General features: G+C 33.2%; 1 protein-coding gene across 12 annotated transcripts in view; it reads left to right on the top strand.

Annotated features, from left to right (window-relative positions):
- The first annotated feature begins 640 nt into the window (after positions 1–640).
- Positions 641–20,767, top strand: part of LOC148615518 (putative aarF domain-containing protein kinase 5) — a 36,474-nt gene continuing 16,347 nt past the window's right edge. For 8 of the 12 annotated variants that reach the window (XR_015921999.1, XM_088581808.1, XM_088581807.1 and 5 more), the window contains exons 1-6: positions 6,047–6,227; positions 12,047–12,365; positions 14,440–14,704; positions 17,266–17,406; positions 17,873–17,986; positions 20,422–20,553. Coding sequence is in view for 11 of the 12 variants with exons in the window: in XM_088581808.1 (XP_088437934.1) it covers positions 12,070–12,365; positions 14,440–14,704; positions 17,266–17,406; positions 17,873–17,986; positions 20,422–20,553 (948 nt within the window). In the remaining variant the exon portion in view is untranslated. Of the gene's footprint in view, positions 743–5,010; positions 5,029–6,046; positions 6,228–6,475; positions 6,495–12,046; positions 12,366–14,439; positions 14,705–17,265; positions 17,407–17,872; positions 17,987–20,421; positions 20,554–20,767 lie in introns of those variants that run through there. The other 4 variants (XM_088581802.1, XM_088581804.1, XM_088581800.1 and 1 more) reach the window with 4 other exon arrangements.

The following is a 20,767-nucleotide window of genomic DNA, read 5'->3' as shown; positions in this document are numbered from 1 at the left end:
GTACTCTGTATAGTTTTTTAAAAAAAATTCCGTAACTTAGCCAAGGATTTAGGTTACAGTTTCTGAAAGGAAAAATAGTTCTGTACATTTTGTAGGTGCATTTTGCTTCTTGTGATGTGTAAGTCTAATCTCCTGGTCCATGCTCGCAGTTTTCAGTGGAGTCCGAGTTGCTCATTTGCTTTTGTTACTTTGTATGTATGATTTTAATTACTTTATGTTCTTTGTTGTGTATGTCTGTTTTCCATGTCTGGTCTTTGTCCCTGGATTACATTCTTTTGATTACCGCTATAACCTTGGTTCCCTTGATTACTCCTCCATAATGATTTCTAAATATACCCTTATCTTGTGAAAACACTTGGATTTCCCATGCTATTTATAGACCCTTCACTTCCGGTGACCAGTACTGCACTGCAAGTCTGCTAAACCCACATGCCTTTCTGAGGATTGTGAGCTGATTTATGTAGAATCTTGCTGATTTATAGTCCTCTGCAGGTTAAAGTTAAGGTAAAGTCCAGAGAAGCCATTGAATATTGTGAAATTAGCATAGAAACCTATTGGAAGTGGAGTTAGTGGTTTCTAGCCTTAATTAATTGGGGACAAAAAGAAACGTCACAGACGTTAATAGGTAACGTCAGATCGTGTGTATGGTGAATGTAATCTGCTAAGCTGTGGAAACAGTTTTTTTGTAATTCTATTTGCAGTCGACTTGTACTTCATGGACGATGGTGGAGTTCTCCCCTTGGTGAGTTCACCAATTATCTGCTTGTGCTCTATGGACGATGGTGGGGTTTTCCCTTTGGTGAGTTCACTAATCATCTGCTTGTACTCTATGGACGATGGTGGGGTTCTCCCTCTGGTGAGTTCACCAATTATCTGCTGATACTTTATGAACAATGGTGGGGTTCTCCTTTTGGTGAGCACCAATTATCTGCATGATACATTGACGTCTGAGATAAAACATGTTGTACATAAGTTTCCTCCGTTCTATTAACTGTATTATAACGAGAATTGATATGGTGTATATGTCAAAGAGACAATAACCCCACCGGGATGAATATGTCATTCCAAGGCCACCCATTGGTCTTCAGTGGACGACGATCAAGGAAATCCTCATAACACAGGGCAAGCAGCAGCTGGTAGTTTTTATATTTACTGGGCAGTTCTATAGTCTTCATTTCAACTTCAATAAGCCAATCATTAACTAGATTTCGTTCTGATCATGTGTAAAATTTGACAACTTATTTTTTTTTTTCAAATTTAGAATGCATTGCATAGTCCAGTATATGTAACTATGCTGTCATGTGAGATTGATTTTTTATTCTGGATGGTCGCCTGTCTCCAGTTAGTGTATTATAGGAAAACGTCAAAGGAAATCAAAGTACTGAAGTGCTGAAACCCAGAGAAAGCAAATTAAATACAATAGTAATTTTCTGTTCAGCATTCCGTACTTAAAATGGACATAGTTCAATGTTCATGTTTTGCTGTTAACTTTTTGTGCTAGTTTGTCGGCTTCTGCAATATATAGATTGCTTGGCTAGTTTGCCGGTCTTATTTCAATTTTTTAACAGAGTGTCTGTATTTGAAAAAAGCTCGAGTAAAATAGAGATTTGCTGATTTATCAAGCAGACACTTGAATCTATGGTTTATTTTCGTGATATTCATATAGACGATTTCGGAAGCTATAATTGAACCTTTCCGACCAATATTATGATTTTCACCAATACTTCACAGACTTAAGTAGCACTCCAGTTAAGGATCATGCAAAATGTGATTCATGGGTAAAAAGCCTACATATTTTTATTTTTGATATTTTGTTTGAAATGTCATAGTAAACAGAAATAAACATGTGGTTTTTCATTTAACTCGTGCTCTTAGGAGATATAAATTATATAGAATGCACTGCAGATTTCAAAATTAAGGGAGATAACTCTGTAAATGGTGCTCAAATACAATAGAATCTACTGTATTTCCAATGTCAATTATCTCCTAAGAGCAGGCAGATTTGAATGAATAATTACACAGTTCATAGTATAGACCCATAAAACAACTTAATTACAAAAATAAAAATACGTAGCCTTTTTTGGGGTGTATCACATTTTTCAGATTTTGCATGATTCTTACAAAGACAGCTACTTAAGTTGATATCTTCTGATAGAGAATTTTAATGTATTTTAGAATATATAAATTGTATGAAATTATTAACAGTTATGACCGGAATTTTTTTAATTTGCGAAAATTTTGCCGATGCCATACTCTGATTGGTCACCCTTCCGGTCAAGTCTGTGGTTTTCACCAATGATTCAGTGAAATGTAGAATTGTCTTTTAGAATATATAAATAGTTATTGACCGAGTCTACATATATGGTAAGAAATTTGTGAAAAATCCAATAAATCAAAATTCGTAACCCCAATAAAGTAACCAGTGTCAGCGTACCCATGTAACCCGAATAAAAATGTACTGAATTGTGTTGAACTTTACAAGGAAAACGACCAGATGTAACCAATGTAACCTGGGTTTCGACCGAAAATTAAATTTACATATGATTGTAATGTTACTATCGAAGAACCATACACTATTTATATATTTATTTCTAAGACCAATTACAAAGTACTGCCCTACTAAGTTGTAACCATGTAACCTGATGTAACCATTCCTATTACTGAGGTTACAAATGCATGCTGGTATGCTCAGTTATGCACACATATTTGGTCCTATCTAGAGGTTTTAATTTGTGAAAATTGAGATCAAAGTCAAAATTTCGCCGATGCCATACTCTGACAAGGCACCCTTCCGTACAAGATTGTACGTGGTTTTCACCAATAATTTATTTCATCTGATAGAAAATAAAAATTAGACCCCTCCACAGAAACAGTAACCAAGGGAACCAAGATTCTAGCAGAAATACAAAGAATGTAATCCAGGGAACAAAGACCAGATATGGAAAACAGACAAACACAACAAAGAACATAAAGTAACTTAAATAATACATACAAAGTAACAAAGTAAATGAGCAACTCGGACTCAACTAAAACCAGGAGCATGGACCAGGTGAACCGGTAAGGTAAGCGTCCTCTGCTTACATCCAAAGTTGCCCATAAAAGTCAAGTCCGGGGTAGACGAAAGAGGAAAGGAAAACTGACACGTTGAACAAATCAGTTTCCATGGTGCAGATGGATACACCTTATTGAACCACGAGTTCATGACGACCATAAAACTTTTGTATAGTGATTACTTCAATCTTGTAGCAACATAACCCTATTCCAGAAGCCTAATTGTAAGAAGTATAGCGCGATAAAAAAAGTATGCGTAGTTGCGACAATTTCTGGCATAATGTATGAGTTGTGATAAGACAAATCCATGCACAGGTGCTGAAGGGATGTTGCCACAGATGAAAGGAAAGTTGACAATTCTGAATGAAAAGTCAATGTTTGTCGTAAAGTTTGGTCAATAGTTTTTCTTTACCATCGATCTCTAAATGTAGGTCAAGATAAGAGGCTGACTTCACAGTGTCTGTAGAATCTTTTATCTTAAGCTCTTTAGGGTAGATGCAATGTATCAAACCCCCAAAACTAGGATTGTTTAACGGTAATGCGTCATCTATATAGCGGAAACTGAGATTACAGGATCTAGCTAAACGATGTTCTTTCTTTCGGATCAGATCAGCTATAAAGTCAGCCTCATAAGAGTGAAGGAATAGGTTAGCAAGTAGAGGAGCACAATTTGTTCCAATTGGAATGCCGACCGTTTTTTAGAAAAACGATTTCACCACATTAGGCAAGTATGTTGTCGATTAAAAATTCCAGCATTTTGAAAACATCTTCTGTATATTCGGAAGATGATTCAGAATTATTTTTTACAAAGTATGAGGAATCTCTACCAAAAACTATATATTTGTAACTATGTGTACCATTTTTTTTGGAGAAACAACAACATATAATGTTTTTAACTCGGGATTTTAACTGAGTATGGGGAACAGAAGTATTGAAAAATCATAGGTCTTAATGCTATTATATTCTGATAATAATCTTGAATAGAAGGTCTCCAGAAGATCTTTCGAATTTTTCAGGATCCACATTGAATTAATACCACTACGGGAGTAACAAGTGTTGAGGTAGGACTGGAGACCCTATTTCTTTGACAGCTGTGAGTATAGAAGTTAAAAGTTTTGAAAGAGTTTATGATAATGCAACTTGATTTAATATGTAGTTATTTATCTGATAGAACACAATGTGTCCGAGTAGGGTCTGTATTTAGTACATGTCAAAATATATATAAAGGAGTTCCCCAAGGTTTTATCCTTGGACCTGTACTGCTTAATATATTTTTAAACGATGTGTTCACTTTGTTACTTTATATAACTATACAGATGATAATACATTGTCACACTCAAGCTTCGACATCGACGGTTAGTCAAGAATGAAAGTGCTATTTTAGAAAATTGGTTTTCAAATAATCAGATGACGGCTAATTCGGACAAATTCCAGGCAATTGCCATTGGGAAAAGGACTAAAAATAGGGATCTAAAATTTAATTTGGACGGGAACGAAATTGTTTGTGAAGATGGAGTGAAGCTCCTGGCGGTGACAATTGATTATCAAATGAAATTTAATACTTACATTATAAATAAATGTAAAAAAGCGTCAAGGCAGTTAAACGTTTTAAAACGCATTGGAAAACATTTGTCAAAATTGGGGAGGTTAACTATCTACTCTTCTGGTATAATGTCTAATTTTAATTACTATCCAGTGGTTTGGAATTTCTGTGGGGAGAGCAATACAAAAAACATGGAGAAAATTCAAGAACGCGCCTTACGCTTTATTTATGAAAATTATGAATGTACATTAGAAAGAATTACTTTTAAAATCTGGTTTTCCATCTCTTAAAATAAGACGTCTTCGATATATGGCAATAGAAGTTGGTTTTTTTTTAATTATCCACAAAAAGTCTCCAACTTATTTACATGACATTGTACCTTTAAAAAATCTAATTACTCTTTTAAGAAGGACAATGTGACAGAAGTTCCTAGGGTAAGAACAACAGTATTTGGTTTACACTCAGTAAGGTATGCTGGGGTCACACTCTGGAATGAGCTGCCAAATAAATTCGTTCTCAGTCAAATTTGGACCAGTTAAAAAGCCTCATTAATAACTGGAATGGCAGCTCATGCAGATGTGGCTCCTGCAGATCTTATTTTTTTTTTAGTTGCTTCTAGTTCTAGTTTTATTTTTCCAACCATTTTTAGTTACATAGAATTTCAACTGACACTTATTATTTATTTCATTGTACTGTGTGTGTCTTGTGAATTTTTTTGTGCTGTGCTTCTTATGTGTGTCTTGTTTTATTATTCATTATGTTTTGTTATATGTATGTAGGCTAAAAGCTCTACAGAGCTTATGTTTCATGTTATACTGAAACCCGACTTTAAAATAAAATTTCTTAGTCTTAGGTTTGTTGGTACGTTTTGAAGATCCAGCTATGTAGCTTTGTTTGTATCCAGTGCATAGACGGTAAATCACAGTCATCGTCTTCGATAGAGAGACCAAAAGAGGATAGCACAGATTAATGGTTTTCCAATATCTCTTCTTTGGAGAGAGCACTGACAGTATAGGTCTTATCCCTGCCATTATTTTCTACTTCTACCTCTGATAATGAAAAATGGATATTATACGTTTTGCAGACAAAACCACTGATCTTTCGGGCTTTGTCTGCTGGTACAACAACATATTTGTCATGTTTTTCTACATCGGGTTCTTTGAAAACTGATGTAGCATTAACACTCGTTGACATACTTAAAATTTTCATACGTTTCAAAATTAAAGACCTCACGGCCTTTACCCACTCTGACAGAGAATCAGTGTCTTCTTGTTCTCGTTTTATCCATTAAAAAGTGTTCCATAAGCCCAATTGTAAGAAGTCTAGAGCGATACAAAAAGTCTGCGTAGTTACGGCAAGCTCTGGCATAACGTAAGAGTTGTAATATGAAAACTCCAAACGCAGGAAAATATCGTTTCCTGTCCGGAACATTTCGGGTATTACAAGAGCCCTGATTAATTACCTCCCTTGACATTTTACGTAAACTTTTCAGTTAGGTGCATGACAAGCAGGTTCTCGTCGTGTGTCTCCTTCACATTTCCACCCAGAGAGCCCTTTACGACACTGAAATAACTGAGAACTAAATATGACGAATACAGCAACATAAGTAGTCTCGTATTTATTTGAAGACTACGTAAGATTTTTTCCTTCTTCAGCTCTAATCTTATGTATGGGATTTCTTCTTATTCAGACTTCAAATTGCAGTTTATAACATAAATTAAACTGGTTTAAGGCTGCTTTAACATTTTATGATATAATATCATATCTCTTATTCCAACTGAACAGTTTAGTACATCTGTGGCCCAGAAATCCCATAATCCAATCTGCACAGATCTGTGACAGGAAGGCTTACCTGCGTTGTAGTAGGTAGTGAAATTTAAAACTTCATGTCCATGAACAGGTAACCATAAATGGCAGCGCTCTAAAGTTTTCAATCCAGTATGCCTTAGAAATCATTTAAAGTGTTAATATTTTCATTACTTTAACTGTTATTTCGAGTTAAATTGATGAAAAGAATGGTTGATGTTTGTTTTCATCTATTTTTGGAGTGAATTCTTTGGCTCAGTGAGCAGGGCATAATCTAGGATTCAGTGAATCGGAGAATAAACTTCTCCCTTCCAGGAGGGATAGGAAGAAGTGAGTCTGGAATGGGTAGAAATCATACAATACATTGATCAGAGTTCATTGAGAACTTGTTTCTTATTGTAACATGTTCTTAAAGAATGATCTATACCTTCATGTGGTCTCTTCCTGTAAAAGGAAAAAGATAATTTATGTAAATCATCTCTGTTCTGACATTATGATGAGTACACTTGTATTGTAATTATACAAAGTACAAATCAACATGCACAGACATGCATGTACATGTATGTTTACATGTACATTGTTTAGTGGGATTATTTTCAAATAATTGATAGTTATTATTTAAATTGATAAATGAATGACTGCATCTTGATATGGTAGTCTATTATCCAATAAATTTCCTTGATTTTTTTTATAAGTGATAATAGTTAGCTTAATTATCTTTATTTTGGTCTTATCGAAACAAAGTATCACTTCAGACCCACTTGCACTTACACACATTACTTTGATCCAAGCTGGACCTACCAATTATTAATTTTCTTTTAAAACTTAAAATCACTGTAAGAGTCTCTCATTGAGTAAACAAATTAATTGTTGTCATTGAATTAAATATTTAATCAAGGAACACAAAATGTACATGTACCTTTACTTTTGTGATTGTTTTCTTTGATTTTGAACTCAATAAGTTGAATATGTTTCATTCAAATAAGTTATGCTGGTTTTATCCATTATCGAAGTCGCTAGAAGGGGTGAAATATTCCCTGAATTGTGTGGAACTGATTAACATTTAGTGAAATTTTTCCAATTCAAGTTTTCTTTATATTACAAAAATTGCTGCCATTTTGGATGTTAATTACCTACATTGTAGAAGGGCTAGAGTTGTCTCTCTTGTCAAATTTCACAGTGACTTCACTTCTCTTAAAAGAACACGAGCTGGCAACTTTTAACTATTTTTAAAAATTCTTGGTGACTAAAATTTCCATTTCGCTGCGTAGATTATGCCGTTGTGAGTGATGAGGAAGAAATAAAATATCCCTCTCAGAAAACAAGATTTCCCTTGTTTACTTTTCACCCAATGCAAAAGCTGACAGAAGCACATTTAACACGTCATAATTGAAGATAAAGGAGTTTTCTCTGTTGTTTGGCCATAGTTTTTTTTACCATGTAAGGGAATCAACTGTTTTTAAGTCAGGATTTTGGCCTCATTATTGCTGTATTTCAATGATAAAATGAACAAAGATTTGCAGTATATTAGTGTATTTTGTCAATATAACCAATGTTGAAACAAGTCAATTTTTCAGTGCATGTTGTGTCAGCCAGCACTCCACAGTTTAGTTTAGTTTCACACTTTTGGCTAGGGATGAAAAATGACATAAATGGAAACCGGTGGTTGCTATAGTGATTAAAAATGAAGAATCTATTGTTGATAAAACATTTTCTGAAAAAAGGGGACTTTTAAAAGTATTTTGCAATGTTTTATATATTTTCAATGTTGAAGGGGCTTTTTTTCAATGACAATTTGACTTCATTGTGAAAGTGAAAGTAAGTCAATTTTTTACCATGCTAAATTTAATAAGTGGATTACAAAGTGAAATAGCTCAAAATCTAACTGGCGATGCCCATATGAGGAAGGGGTTTTTGAAGGGAAAAGTTTGAACAGTTTCAGGGATTGAAATAAAAATTTCAGATATTTTGCGGGAAATTTGATATTTTTAAACCTGATTTTATGAACTTTTTTGCAAATTTTCGCATGTTTTTGCATGGTTTCTATGGTAACCCTATATGCTGTGGGTAATTTTTTTCCAGAAAATTTTTACTGCATCCTGATGGCCTTGGCTTGAGCTATTTCTAGATATATAGATTTACAGATGCTTGACAATTTTTTAAAGTGATAAATGTTACAAAGCATCAGATTACAAGACCAAAATTAGGCAGTTCTACAATACTGTGGAGTGCTGGCTCAGTGAAAAGTATCAACATTCTGGGGTCATTTGTCATGTGACTTTTGCAGATTAGGTTTGCCATTTATTGACTTTGCTTTTCAGCTGAGTTTTTCTCATCATTCATTCATATTAATGTGGGTTTTCCCAGTTAACCACATGAAATCGTAAAATGATTATATGCAAGATTTTCTGATATGAGGGCCTTGCTGGTATATACAATGTACATATCAGTACAAATGTATATCTTGTAAATGAAAATAGTCTAATGATGGTACCTGTATATACCACTGAGGTCCCCATTTTAGCATATCTTGCATATCCATGTACTGGTAATCACTTATACAAGTCCTTGTGAGTTAACTTTCTTATGAGGAAAAGTTCATGGTTTCATGGTGTACTTACTGCTGTGGTTTTCACAGGGGGAACAATGAAGTCCTAAGACATACTTGTTAACCTTTTGAATGCTCAAAGAGTGAGGTCTCCCTCTTTTCAGCTGTATAAGAGTGAGATTTAGAGTGGAGACCTTTTTCGTAGGAAAAAAAAGGATAATTTTGCTACAAATTCACGTTCAAAGATAAGACAGATGGAAAATCTATGATAATCTCATTAATGTACTATGTGTTTTTAATCAAAATTATATAAGAAGGTATATTCTGAAATGTTTAAACCCGTAACAGTACCCATACCAACTTTTCCCAATACCCAAATACTCTTTTTGTCAATTTCTTCATTATTATTCGATATATCTAGCAGATAATTTGTACTCTACAAAATGATGTGATGGCTAGGCTAGAAACAATAATTTTGAAAATGTTTTAAAAAATTTTATTTTTATTTAACTTTCTGTTTTCAAAAGTACTGAATTGTGTAACCCCAAATTACCAGTATTTTTGTTATAATTTGTACAATTTTATTATATATTACACATTAGAATACCATAATATAATTAAAAGATTTTATGGCAATAAATAAAAATTGCATCAGATTCTATTTGTAAGACTTTCATTCTTGATCAATAAGATCGTATCCATTATTTTCTTGTATGAGGATTCGTGTTACAGTACTGTGTAAAATTCAAACTTCAACATTTCTATTTTAAAAAAATATCAAATCTTTCAAAACATTATCCAAAGTCTTAAAGTGAATTTTAAATCTCTGAATGTTTTCAGAAAAATGTAAAATTTGGACTGGAAATTGAGAAATAGTCAATAATTAGTTTGGTATGGTAACTTCCTGTTACACCTTTTAGGACTTCTGATAACATAAAATCGACTGAGTTTAGAAATATCATAAATGTTTTCAATGAATTTTAAATTCAATTGATTTAAAACATCATTGGAACTTTAGGACCAAGTTTCAGTTAAAAATTCCTTTTAGTAATAGAAAAATCAGTAATATAATGATTTGGTTATGGGAAATTTGGTAGTGGGTGGTATCAGTATATGTTACATATTTCAAGGGTTTATCAAATGTCAGTAATTAGTACAACACAATGAATATTTTTGTGTTGATTGTTTCTCAATGATTATAAGGTTAAATAAACATTGTTTTTATGTTCATTTAATAAGCCATTTAGAACAAAATTTATGCTGTATTTCTGCTAAGAGGGAGATTTTGGGGGGAGAAATAGGTGAAAGAGGGAGATTTGTGTTTCCCACGTGGGAGACTTTCTCAAAAAGGGAGGGTTAACAGGTATGCAAATAATGATGCCATCTTGAGATGTTAACTTTTATTTTACTTGGTCCTAAATCATATAAAGTTCTCAGATTGACTTCCTCTTTCATATCTAAGTGTTTGAAAACTAGAAAGAGTCTACCACAGTTACATGTATCTATATAATAAATGTTGTTCCAATTACCATTTTAATTGTATAATGTGTACCCATGTTCATTATATTCGGAAGAATTGTCCATCGCAGCCATTTATTGTCAATAAGTTAGATGTATTTAGTATAAAGACTAAAAAATGCCTCATGGAACATCATGACATCAGAAATTAAATGAATAATTACATGTATCTCTGAGGATGAAAGTTAACTCAGAACTTACAAAATGTACTTGAAGGTGTGTTTATGAAAGTCATTTACTACTTTTGGATTTATGTTATATGCTGGTGGATTTGTTGCATTTCACCATATTTGTTCATTTTTCCATAAGTTGGGAAGACTAAATTTAAATTTTAAATCTTTGCTTTTTATCTTGGCATTTTCATGAAGGCTTTGTATTACTTGAGACATTTTATGATATATTTTCACTAAATTGTGTTGGATGTATTTTTTGTTGATACTTTTGTTTGAGTGAACAAGGTGTGCTTATCAGTTGCTTTTGGATTTAGGACTAGCTTCCAGGTTACGGGGTAAGGTTGAGCACTCACAAACATGTTTAATCCTGCCACATACTTTATGTGCTTGTCCTAAGCCAGGAACCTATAGTTCTATGGTTGTCTTTGTTTTTTTATGTTATTTGTTTTCATGTTATATATAGATTAGGTTTATTTTTTCTCATTTACATATATGTATACTCTCACTTCATTTATTATAGGGGCCATTTACAGCTTGTTTTATGGCCCACCATTTAAGACTGTGTCTTATATGTGGTTCACAAGCTATAAATGATGCATTGATTTCAAAATGAGTAAAAGACAATACAAAAAAAAACCCTCAAGTACAAAGACAATTATAAACAACAGATAATACAACAAGAATAGGAAAAACTACATTGCAAAAAAAAAAATGAGCCCTTCTCAAACTTAGAAAGTGCCCTTCTGGCTGGAGCACGGTATATGTGTCATGGAAGGAGAAACCACACAGAGTGGTTGACATTGTGTTACCTTTTATTGTTTAACTAAACTTTTATGTCTTTTGGCTACCTTTATTTTGTTGTGCCAGTGTGAAACATAAATACTAAAGTGACCTTTGGTATTCACGACTCTTTCCATCTTTCCACTGGTAACAGTTGTCTTTATAGTAGCATTATGTATAAAGCAGAGTTGAGTTTACCATTCCCTTTTAACTTTGATTTACAATGTAGCTGTGGTGCCTGAAAATTTCATTCATAAGAATTTCAGAAATCATTGAATTACAGTCACAAGTTTAAGACTAATTTGCTGAAATTTGTGAGTGAAACAAGATGGCTGCTTGATGCTAAATTATCAAATTTCGACAAAAAAGTATTTAAAAAAATATCATTAATCTTATTCTAGTATATGTTGTCTATTGCAAATGTCTTCAAACTTTGACCTGTCAGTGCACTTTCAGTAATGAAACTCACATTGAAGACAGCTTTGAGTGAATTTCATACAGTTATTAAAGACAGTTTAGAAATTAGGTAAATTGTTCATGTTTTTTTTTAGCCTCATATACACAATACACATGTACTTTTTGTTAAAACAGTCCTTTAATCTATCAGTATATATTATTTTTTTTCAGGAGGTAAGACAACTCTATGTGCCATGTCATCATTCATGGGAAAACTATTCCAAGTTGAGAGTAGAAGAGTATGTTCTAACTGTTCCCAGCTCCACAAGAAAGCAACACCTGTGAGGAGACTTCATAGACCAAGGGCTCGACATAGGAACTATTCTCAGATACATGGTGAATCCACTAGCTTGAAGATCACATTGAAGCGGAAGTTAGTCTATGGTCTAAGCTTTGGAGCGGCTGGACTAGGAGTTTACTATGTATCTTTGGATGAAGCAAACAAAAGGAAGATAAGAGTTGTCATTGGGGGAGTTGGGAGATTTTTCAGGTGTGTTCATTTTAATAACTAAGTAGTGGTAGTGTTGAAAACCAAGCAAGTGCATATATCTTTGTTTAGTCTGCTACACTTTATGGACTTATTAGCTAGTGGGTTGACACTTTGACTTGATTAATGCAATGTGGCTTGTTGATAGATGTAGTTTTGTTACTGCTTAAGTAAAAATTTCAGTTCAGTCAAACAATTTTTGAGTTATGGCCCTTGAATTTTTTGTTTTGGGAGTTTGAGATTATATCGACTAACTTAATGATTATCTTGTAGATTTTGATGTGATGGCTATAAGTTGCTATCTGTAAAAGATATGAAAACAACAATTAAAAGTTCTCTTGTTGTATGTGACATGTAACTTTTGTTGGAAAAAGCATTGTATATTTTAGAATTTTTACATCAATAAAAGTGAGCTAATAAAGATAAGAATGAAAAATATAGGTTTTCCACAAAGCATTATGAATTCAGATTTCACAAAAATTTCACTATTTGTATGACACTTTCAGTGACCCATACATACATTTGTACATGTATAGAACAGCCTTTGAAAACAAGAACATACAGTCATACACAATGCATTGTTTTTTTTTATTTTATATATATTACATGTGGAGCAAGAATGAATATCATTATTGGCTGCACATGAATCATAAATCAGTGTCCTAGCTAGGGCTAAATGGAGGGGCGTTGCACCCCGCCCTTATCACACCCATGCCCTTTTGCCCCTATTGAGTGCCCCCTTAGTGCCCATTTATAATTATCTGAATGTCGCTCTAAGATTTCCACTCTTGTTAATAAATTACCCCAAGCCAATTAAGAAGTGTCACCTTCGTTAATTACATCCTGTCGTAATTAACCCTCAGGTAATTATCGGTGATCAATCAGCTGACTAGGGTTATCAGATAATGATTGAAAAGTAGAAAATGAATCCCGAGTAGATCTGTAACAATTTTATGGACAGCCAATCATTGGTTAATAATTAATTTTAACTGCACGATTGATTTTACAAATATTTTCAAGTTAACAGGTCTAAATTTTGTAGAACTACCGGTGTAAACAATTGCATGATGTACATGTTTGTTTATTCAAAATTTCAGTTACTTCCCTTATAATTTCAATATTTTAAAAATTTTTCTATATCTTCAACAGTAAAGGGCATTTTCCGTAAGTTGCAGTAGTTATAGGAAAGGATATCCCTTCTATTTACTTAAGATTTTGATATTTAATTGGAACAATATTGTATATTTGTAACATTTCATGCAACATTTCACCTCATAGTATGTCATTAATTTAAAGAATCACTTGCCCTTATCACCACCATAAGTTAACATGTTCCCTCACTGGTATAACATTGACATATTTTGTCCTTACAACAACTTGCTTTTATTGAAACTGAATTCTAAACTCTCTCAATGGAACTTGAGGCTTCAGTATTACATTATTAGCTCATTAATTGCTATATATATATAGCGGTGAATGAGCTGGTCATCTGATACTGGTCTTTCAATACAATAAGGATGTCATGCATATCTGAAACATGCAGTCAAATTTACTCAGTTTGCAAATTATGATGCGACCCTCATTTTCAAAAGTTGGCAGGCAAGCAATAAGAATACAAATTACAGACTTAACACAAACATACAAAATCAATGTCCCTGTTTTTGTTGAAAAAAAACATTCTACGCGTTAAAGTGTCCTCTTCTCTGCGCCCCCCTATTTTCAAATCCTAGCTAGAACACTGATTAATGATCATTTAAATGTTTGCAGTTCTTCATTAGGTTCAATCAAAGAGGCAAAAGAATCCCATCCAGACAGTTATGTATGGTTTTCTTACTTCTCTATGGGGTACTTATGTAATAATAAGAATCCCATCCAGACAGTTATGTATGGTTTTCTTACTTCTCTATGGGGTACTTATGTAATAATAAGAATCCCATCCAGACAGTTGTGTATGGTTTTCTTACTTCTCTATGGGGTACTTATGTAATAATAAGAATCCTATCCAGACAGTTGTGTATGGTTTTCTCACTTCTTTATGTGGTACTTATGAGTATAATGTGATTTCTTTCTATTACAGATCATTAGTGATAGGACTGACCATTTCTGCTGATTATAAGTGGAACTTATTGAATTTAAAAGAAGATTCTAAAGAGTATGATAATGTGATTAAGATGTGCCATAAACGTGCCGCTGAAAGACTGTTACTAGGATGTTTAAAGAACGGAGGACTTTATGTTAAACTAGGTCAGGGCCTTGTATCATTGAATCATGTTTTACCAAGAGAATATATAGAAACTTTAGAGGTTTTACAAGATAGAGCTCTAGTCAGAAAGGCCCATGAGGTAATTTTCTGTTTGGTTGTACTATATGATAACTTTGTAAAGATTAAGGTTGGTGTAGAACACAAGGTCTCTAACGTGTTATCAATCAATGTCTATTGGGGTTTATATTAAGGTTGGTGTAGAACACAAGGTCTCTAACGTGTTATCAATCAATGTCTATTGGGGTTTGTATTAAGGTTGGTGTAGAACACAAGGTCTCTAACGTGCTATCAATCAATGTCTGTTGGGGTTTATATTAAGGTTGGTGTAGAACACAAGGTCTCTAACGTGTTATCAATCAATGTCTGTTGGGGTTTATATTAAGGTTGGTGTAGAACACAAGGTCTCTAACGTGTTATCAGTCAATGTCTGTTGGGGTTTATAATTAAGGTTGGTGTAGAACACAAGGTCTCTAACGTGTTATCAGTCAATGTCTGTTGGGGTTTATATTAAGGTTGGTGTAGAACACAAGGTCTCTAACGTGCTATCAATCAATGTCTGTTGGGGTTTATATTAAGGTTGGTGTAGAACACAAGGTCTCTAACGTGTTATCAATCAATGTCTGTTGGGGTTTATATTAAGGTTGGTGTAGAACACAAGGTCTCTAACGTGTTATCAGTCAATGTCTGTTGGGGTTTATAATTAAGGTTGGTGTAGAACATAAGGTCTCTAACGTGTTATCAGTCAATGTCTGTTGGGGTTTATATTAAGGTTGGTGTAGAACACAAGGTCTCTAACGTGTTATCAATCAATGTCTGTTGGGGTTTATATTAAGGTTGGTGTAGAACACAAGGTCTCTAACGTGTTATCAATCAATGTCTGTTGGGGTTTATAATTAAGGTTGGTGTAGAACACAAGGTCTCTAACATGTTATCAGTCAATGTCTGTTGGGGTTTATAATTAAGGTTGGTGTAGAACACAAGGTCTCTAACGTGTTATCAATCAATGTCTGTTGGGGTTTATAATTAAGGTTGGTGTAGAACACAAGGTCTCTAACGTGTTATCAATCAATGTCTGTTGGGGTTTATAATTAAGGTTGGTGTAGAACACAAGGTCTCTAACATGTTATCAATCAATGTCTGTTGGGGTTTATAATTAAGGTTGGTGTAGAACACAAGGTCTCTAACGTGTTATCAATCAATGTCTGTTGGGGTTTATAATTAAGGTTGGTGTAGAACACAAGGTCTCTAACGTGTTATCAATCAATGTCTGTTGGGGTTTATATTAAGTCCATGTATTGTTATTATCTATATTTATGAAGTTATTCTTTCTTTGATAATTGTAAGGAAAAAAACAGATTCTGATTTCTAAGATAATGATCATGCAAAATTACAATACTATGTGACCAACATTAAATCTTCAAAGAACAAGAAACGCTGAACACCACAGTAAGCCATTGGTGGACACTTATATTGTACTGAATACAAGCTTCAAAATGTGTAAAGGCATGTTAATTATTCTGTCGTTCATTTCACATAAAGTATTAGTGTTAAATTGGTCATACTTAATAACGTTACAGAAATAGAAAAAATTACAGATATAGTGAAACATAACAAATGCACCATCGTATAACCCCTATAAAAATTGTAAATAAGGAGATCACCAAAAGGTCTTCAATAAGTGTAAACGCACCTTCAAGTAAGCTCTGAAAGGTCCCAGCAACAAAAGTAATAAAATCCACAGTAATCAAAAGATAACACTCCTTCAAAATAAACTAAAAAGTCACATAACATCACAAAGGCACATTAATAACCAACATTGTTATCGGAAGTCATGTTATAACATCATAGTAGAAAATCACATTGTGACATCATAGCATGAAGTCATGTTGTGTCATCATAACAGGAAGTCATGTTAGAATTTCATAACAGGAGATCTTGTGACATCATGGAAAGGAAGTCACATGATGACGTCAAAGCAGGAAATCTCATTTGTTATGACATCATATCATGTAGTCAAGTTATGTCATCATAGCAGGTAATCAGGTTGTGTCTTCATAGCATGCAGTCACTTTGTATCATCATAGCAGGTACTCACGGTGCATTATAATAGCAGGTAGTCAGGTTGTGTCTTCATAGCAGGAAGTCACGGTGTGTCATCGGAGCAGGAAGTCATGTTGTGATGTTACTTACTATCGACTTTACACTTACTTATTGCTGGCTATAAACTACCCAATCCTCATATGCAACATCCTCTTCGATAGGGAAATTAGGAATGATGGTTCAGAACCTTGAATTTGTTGATTAAATCATCTTATTTGGGATAATTTTTTACTTTTGAGAATTGGGAAACATTCATGGAGGGGAAACGACGTTGTTTTGGAGGTAATTTAAGGTAGACAATATCACTGGATTTACATATACATGTAGGATATTTTGTGAAATCTACCACTGATAGCTATCACAAGTAAATTTCTTAAAACATGAAACAGAAGCAAGTACTTAGCATGTTTATACCAGTAGACAATCTCACCACCTCCTAAATCAATACAACACTGTCAGATTTGTTTTATACCCTTCTAATGAGAAGAGGTTCTACTACAATCACTATGCTTTTTTAATTGTCTATTTGACTTGTCACAGGTGGAGGAATTATTTATAGAAGATTTTGGAGTAACTCCACAAGAGATGTTTAAAGAATTTGATAGAGAACCAATAGCTGCAGCTAGTCTGGCTCAGGTTCACAAAGCTGAAACTAAAGACGGCAAGAAAGTCGCTGTTAAGGTACAGTGGTCCTTATAAAGGAACTAAATTACATCAGGGCCCACAGTGATGGATTCCATGTCATGATATTTTGGGGGAGACTTTTATAAAACACTTGACTCCTCAAGAAATTTGCTTGGTAGATCTAACAGTGTAATGCATCACACATACTTTTTGCACAAGCTGTCAGTCATTTTTATTGGACTGTTAAGGTGTGGTCTCTGACAGAATTTGGCAATGGAGCATCCTTATGGTATAAGATTATTTAAAATGAGATTATTAATAAGTCCCTTGTTTTATTATAAACAAAGTTTCTGTTTTTCAAGCCGTTAATAATAAAAAAGAACACTGTGAAGTTCCTTGGGTTTTTATTAACTAAATGAATTATTAACCTTAATTTTGAAATCTGTGTTACAATCAATTTGTATATGACTTTGTTATCTCTTAGTCAGTTTGAGTTGGATTGATAGTATTTTATAATTTTTAGGTTCAGTATATTGATTTACAAGATAGATTTGCTGGAGACATTAGAACATGTGAAATTCTATTGACACTTATTGGCTGGATTCATCCTAAGTTTGGTTTTGCATGGGTTTTACAGGTAGGTTCATATGATAATATACCCCTACTTAACGCCCCTCTATTCCATCATTTTGTGAGCTTCATCCATTAATTTTTTCACAATTGTCTTGATTCCCAATGGATTCCCTTCAAATTTGGTATGTGCTTTTTTATATAAATGGGTCTTTTTTTAAAGGGATTTTGGTTACTAACTTATATCGATTTCCTGCTTTGTTGGACTTCATTATTTTTCAATATATGGAATGAGTTGGGTTATACTTGTTCATATTCTTAGCACTACAACTTATGCAACTTCATGTTCAATCATTTTTTCTCAGATATGTATTGTTTTTTTATGTTTTCGATAATTTTAAATTATATACCGTAGTCCCTCTCTAAATACAACCTCCTGACCGAAAGCCACCCATCTTATGCGACCTGATTTCAGTTACATTAACGACATAGTGCAAATTGGCTCCTTATAAACTGCCACCTCTTTGACGTCATCAGCTGCCTCAACTGTGAATGAAAAACTAAGATCTAGCCATATTCATCAATAGTATATGAACTGTAGGTTTCAGTGGAGATCATGTTGAGCATTTTTCCAAAGTATATTTTTAATAAAGTTATTAAATGGATTGTCAATTACTCTGTAGCCCTTAGATCAGGTTCACCAAATTGTAAATATTTCAAGCGAGGGCAATGAAGTGTGGAATTAGTCTGAAGAATCTGTCATAATTACAGCTGGTAATTAATACTAAAAACAAACCAGGTATTTCAAACTGCAAACAAGAGTTGGTACCTTTTTATCTGTTTGCAATTAGCCATTTAGGTCACACCTTTAATTGATTTTAGTTAGCTCCAGTGCAAATGTGTTACAACATACTGTAAGTGGGAATATATTTGCATATTTAGGGACCGATAACTCAGAAATGCTTGATTCATTAATTTGGTTTGTTTTTTTTTCAGTCATGAATCTTTTATGATTTGTTTATATATTCTAAAACATAGTCATATTCATTCGAAAAATTGATAGTGACAAGGATCAGTTTTCTTATCTGTCGATTGACAACTTTTGTCTTGCAGTTTACCCTCAAATTGGGTGTAGGATAAAAGCCCCCCATCTTAAAATAATCTAATGTTAATGTAAAAATATGTATTTATTTTTGTTTGGTAGGTTTTTTTTGTGTATTTTTTTATTTTTTTTATTTTGTTGTGACTGTTCCTTTTATATTGGTATTGCATTTTTATTGTGTTCATCTTTTTTTTGTGTATTTTCAATTCTGTTTAGTGTATTTAGAAAGTTTTTGTTTGTATTAGAATGATTCAATTTCTGTGTACGTTTTTTTTTTCATTTTTTGTTTGTGTATTTTGTTCAGTTCTAATTAGTATAGGAAGTTTCTGTCATGAATTAAAATAGTTCAATTTCTGTGTATGTTTTTTCAATGGTTTACTCATTTTATATTTGATATTGTATTCCTTATTACCAGAATCATTGGAAATTTCATCAATGAAATAAGAAAAACTGCCAGTAATACACTTTTTAAAAAGAAAACAAAATGACTGTTTTTAGATATATTTCCTTTTTAAAGAGTGTATATTTGACAACTGTTATCATTTTATTAATAAAATATTGTCGTAAAAAGAAACACTTTAGAAATTAAATTTCAAATTTTACACTTTCAGTACTAATAGAAATATTATTCATAAGTGATAAAATAATTTCTCATGGGGGGCTTTTGTCCTGACCCCCCCCCAAATTACGAATGAATGTAATCAAATAATTTTACTATGCTAGCTCACGTATGAAAGATAATGGTTTTGGAAGTTCAAATGTCTAAAAAACAAATGTCTGAAGTGACAACTTGCTGAAAAAAATTACTCAATAGTTCTGTGCCACTTTGCTTTAACAAATACATTACATATATATAACAAATGTGAAATAAAACTCCATATAATTTGTGTACTAGTACATAACAGTGTACAGTTTTGGATTGTGGTATTGGTGACCGCATAAGAGAGGGACTACTGTATAGGTCTGAAAATAAGATAGCAGTATGGGTGACCACATAAGAGAAGGACTGCTGTATAGGTCTACAAATTAGGTTGCAGTATGGGTGATGACAGAAGAGAGGGACTGCTGTATAGGTCTGAAAATAAGATTGCAGTATGGGTGATGACATAAGAGAGGGACTACTGTATAGGTCTAAACATAAGATTGCAGTATGGGTGATGACAGAAGAGAGGGACTACTGTATAGGTCTAAAAATAAGATTGCAGTATGGGTGATGACATAAGAGAGGGACTACTGTATAGGTCTAAACATAAGATTAGCCCTATCTTTTGCTACCCTTAAGATAAAAATATATAGAAGATGAAAGATATTTAGTTTATTAAAATAACAATTGGTGATTCCCTGTTTACCTCAATTCCCAGTATGTAATATTTCATGTGATGAATACTTATATTTTGCAGGACATGAAAGCAACTTTAGCTCAAGAGTTAGACTTTATCAATGAAGGCAAGAATTCAGAAAGATGCCAGAGAGATTTAAAACATTTAAGATATGTTTATGTCCCTAAGGTGGACTGGAACAAATCTAGCAAGGTTATATCACATACATATAAATCATTTCTCTTTTGATGGTCTCATTCAAATTCTTTCTTTGTACTTAAAGCCAATATTCTTTTAAACAGTTGTAATTTCCTTGTTTGTTGCTTATCTATTTCTTGTTTAACTTATACCTTAGTAATATATTGACAGAAATGTTAGGGGTATTCTTAGCATGAGGTAGCGTGACACATCTTATTGTCTTCTTGTT

Source organism: Perna viridis, chromosome 5 (genome assembly GCF_037379345.1).
Source record: "Perna viridis isolate PV_CMFRI_1.1 ecotype Kerala chromosome 5, ASM3737934v1, whole genome shotgun sequence".
Classification (NCBI taxonomy): domain Eukaryota; kingdom Metazoa; phylum Mollusca; class Bivalvia; order Mytilida; family Mytilidae; genus Perna; species Perna viridis.
Note: the sequence above shows the minus strand (reverse complement) of the source record. Positions and strands in the feature narration are given on the sequence as shown.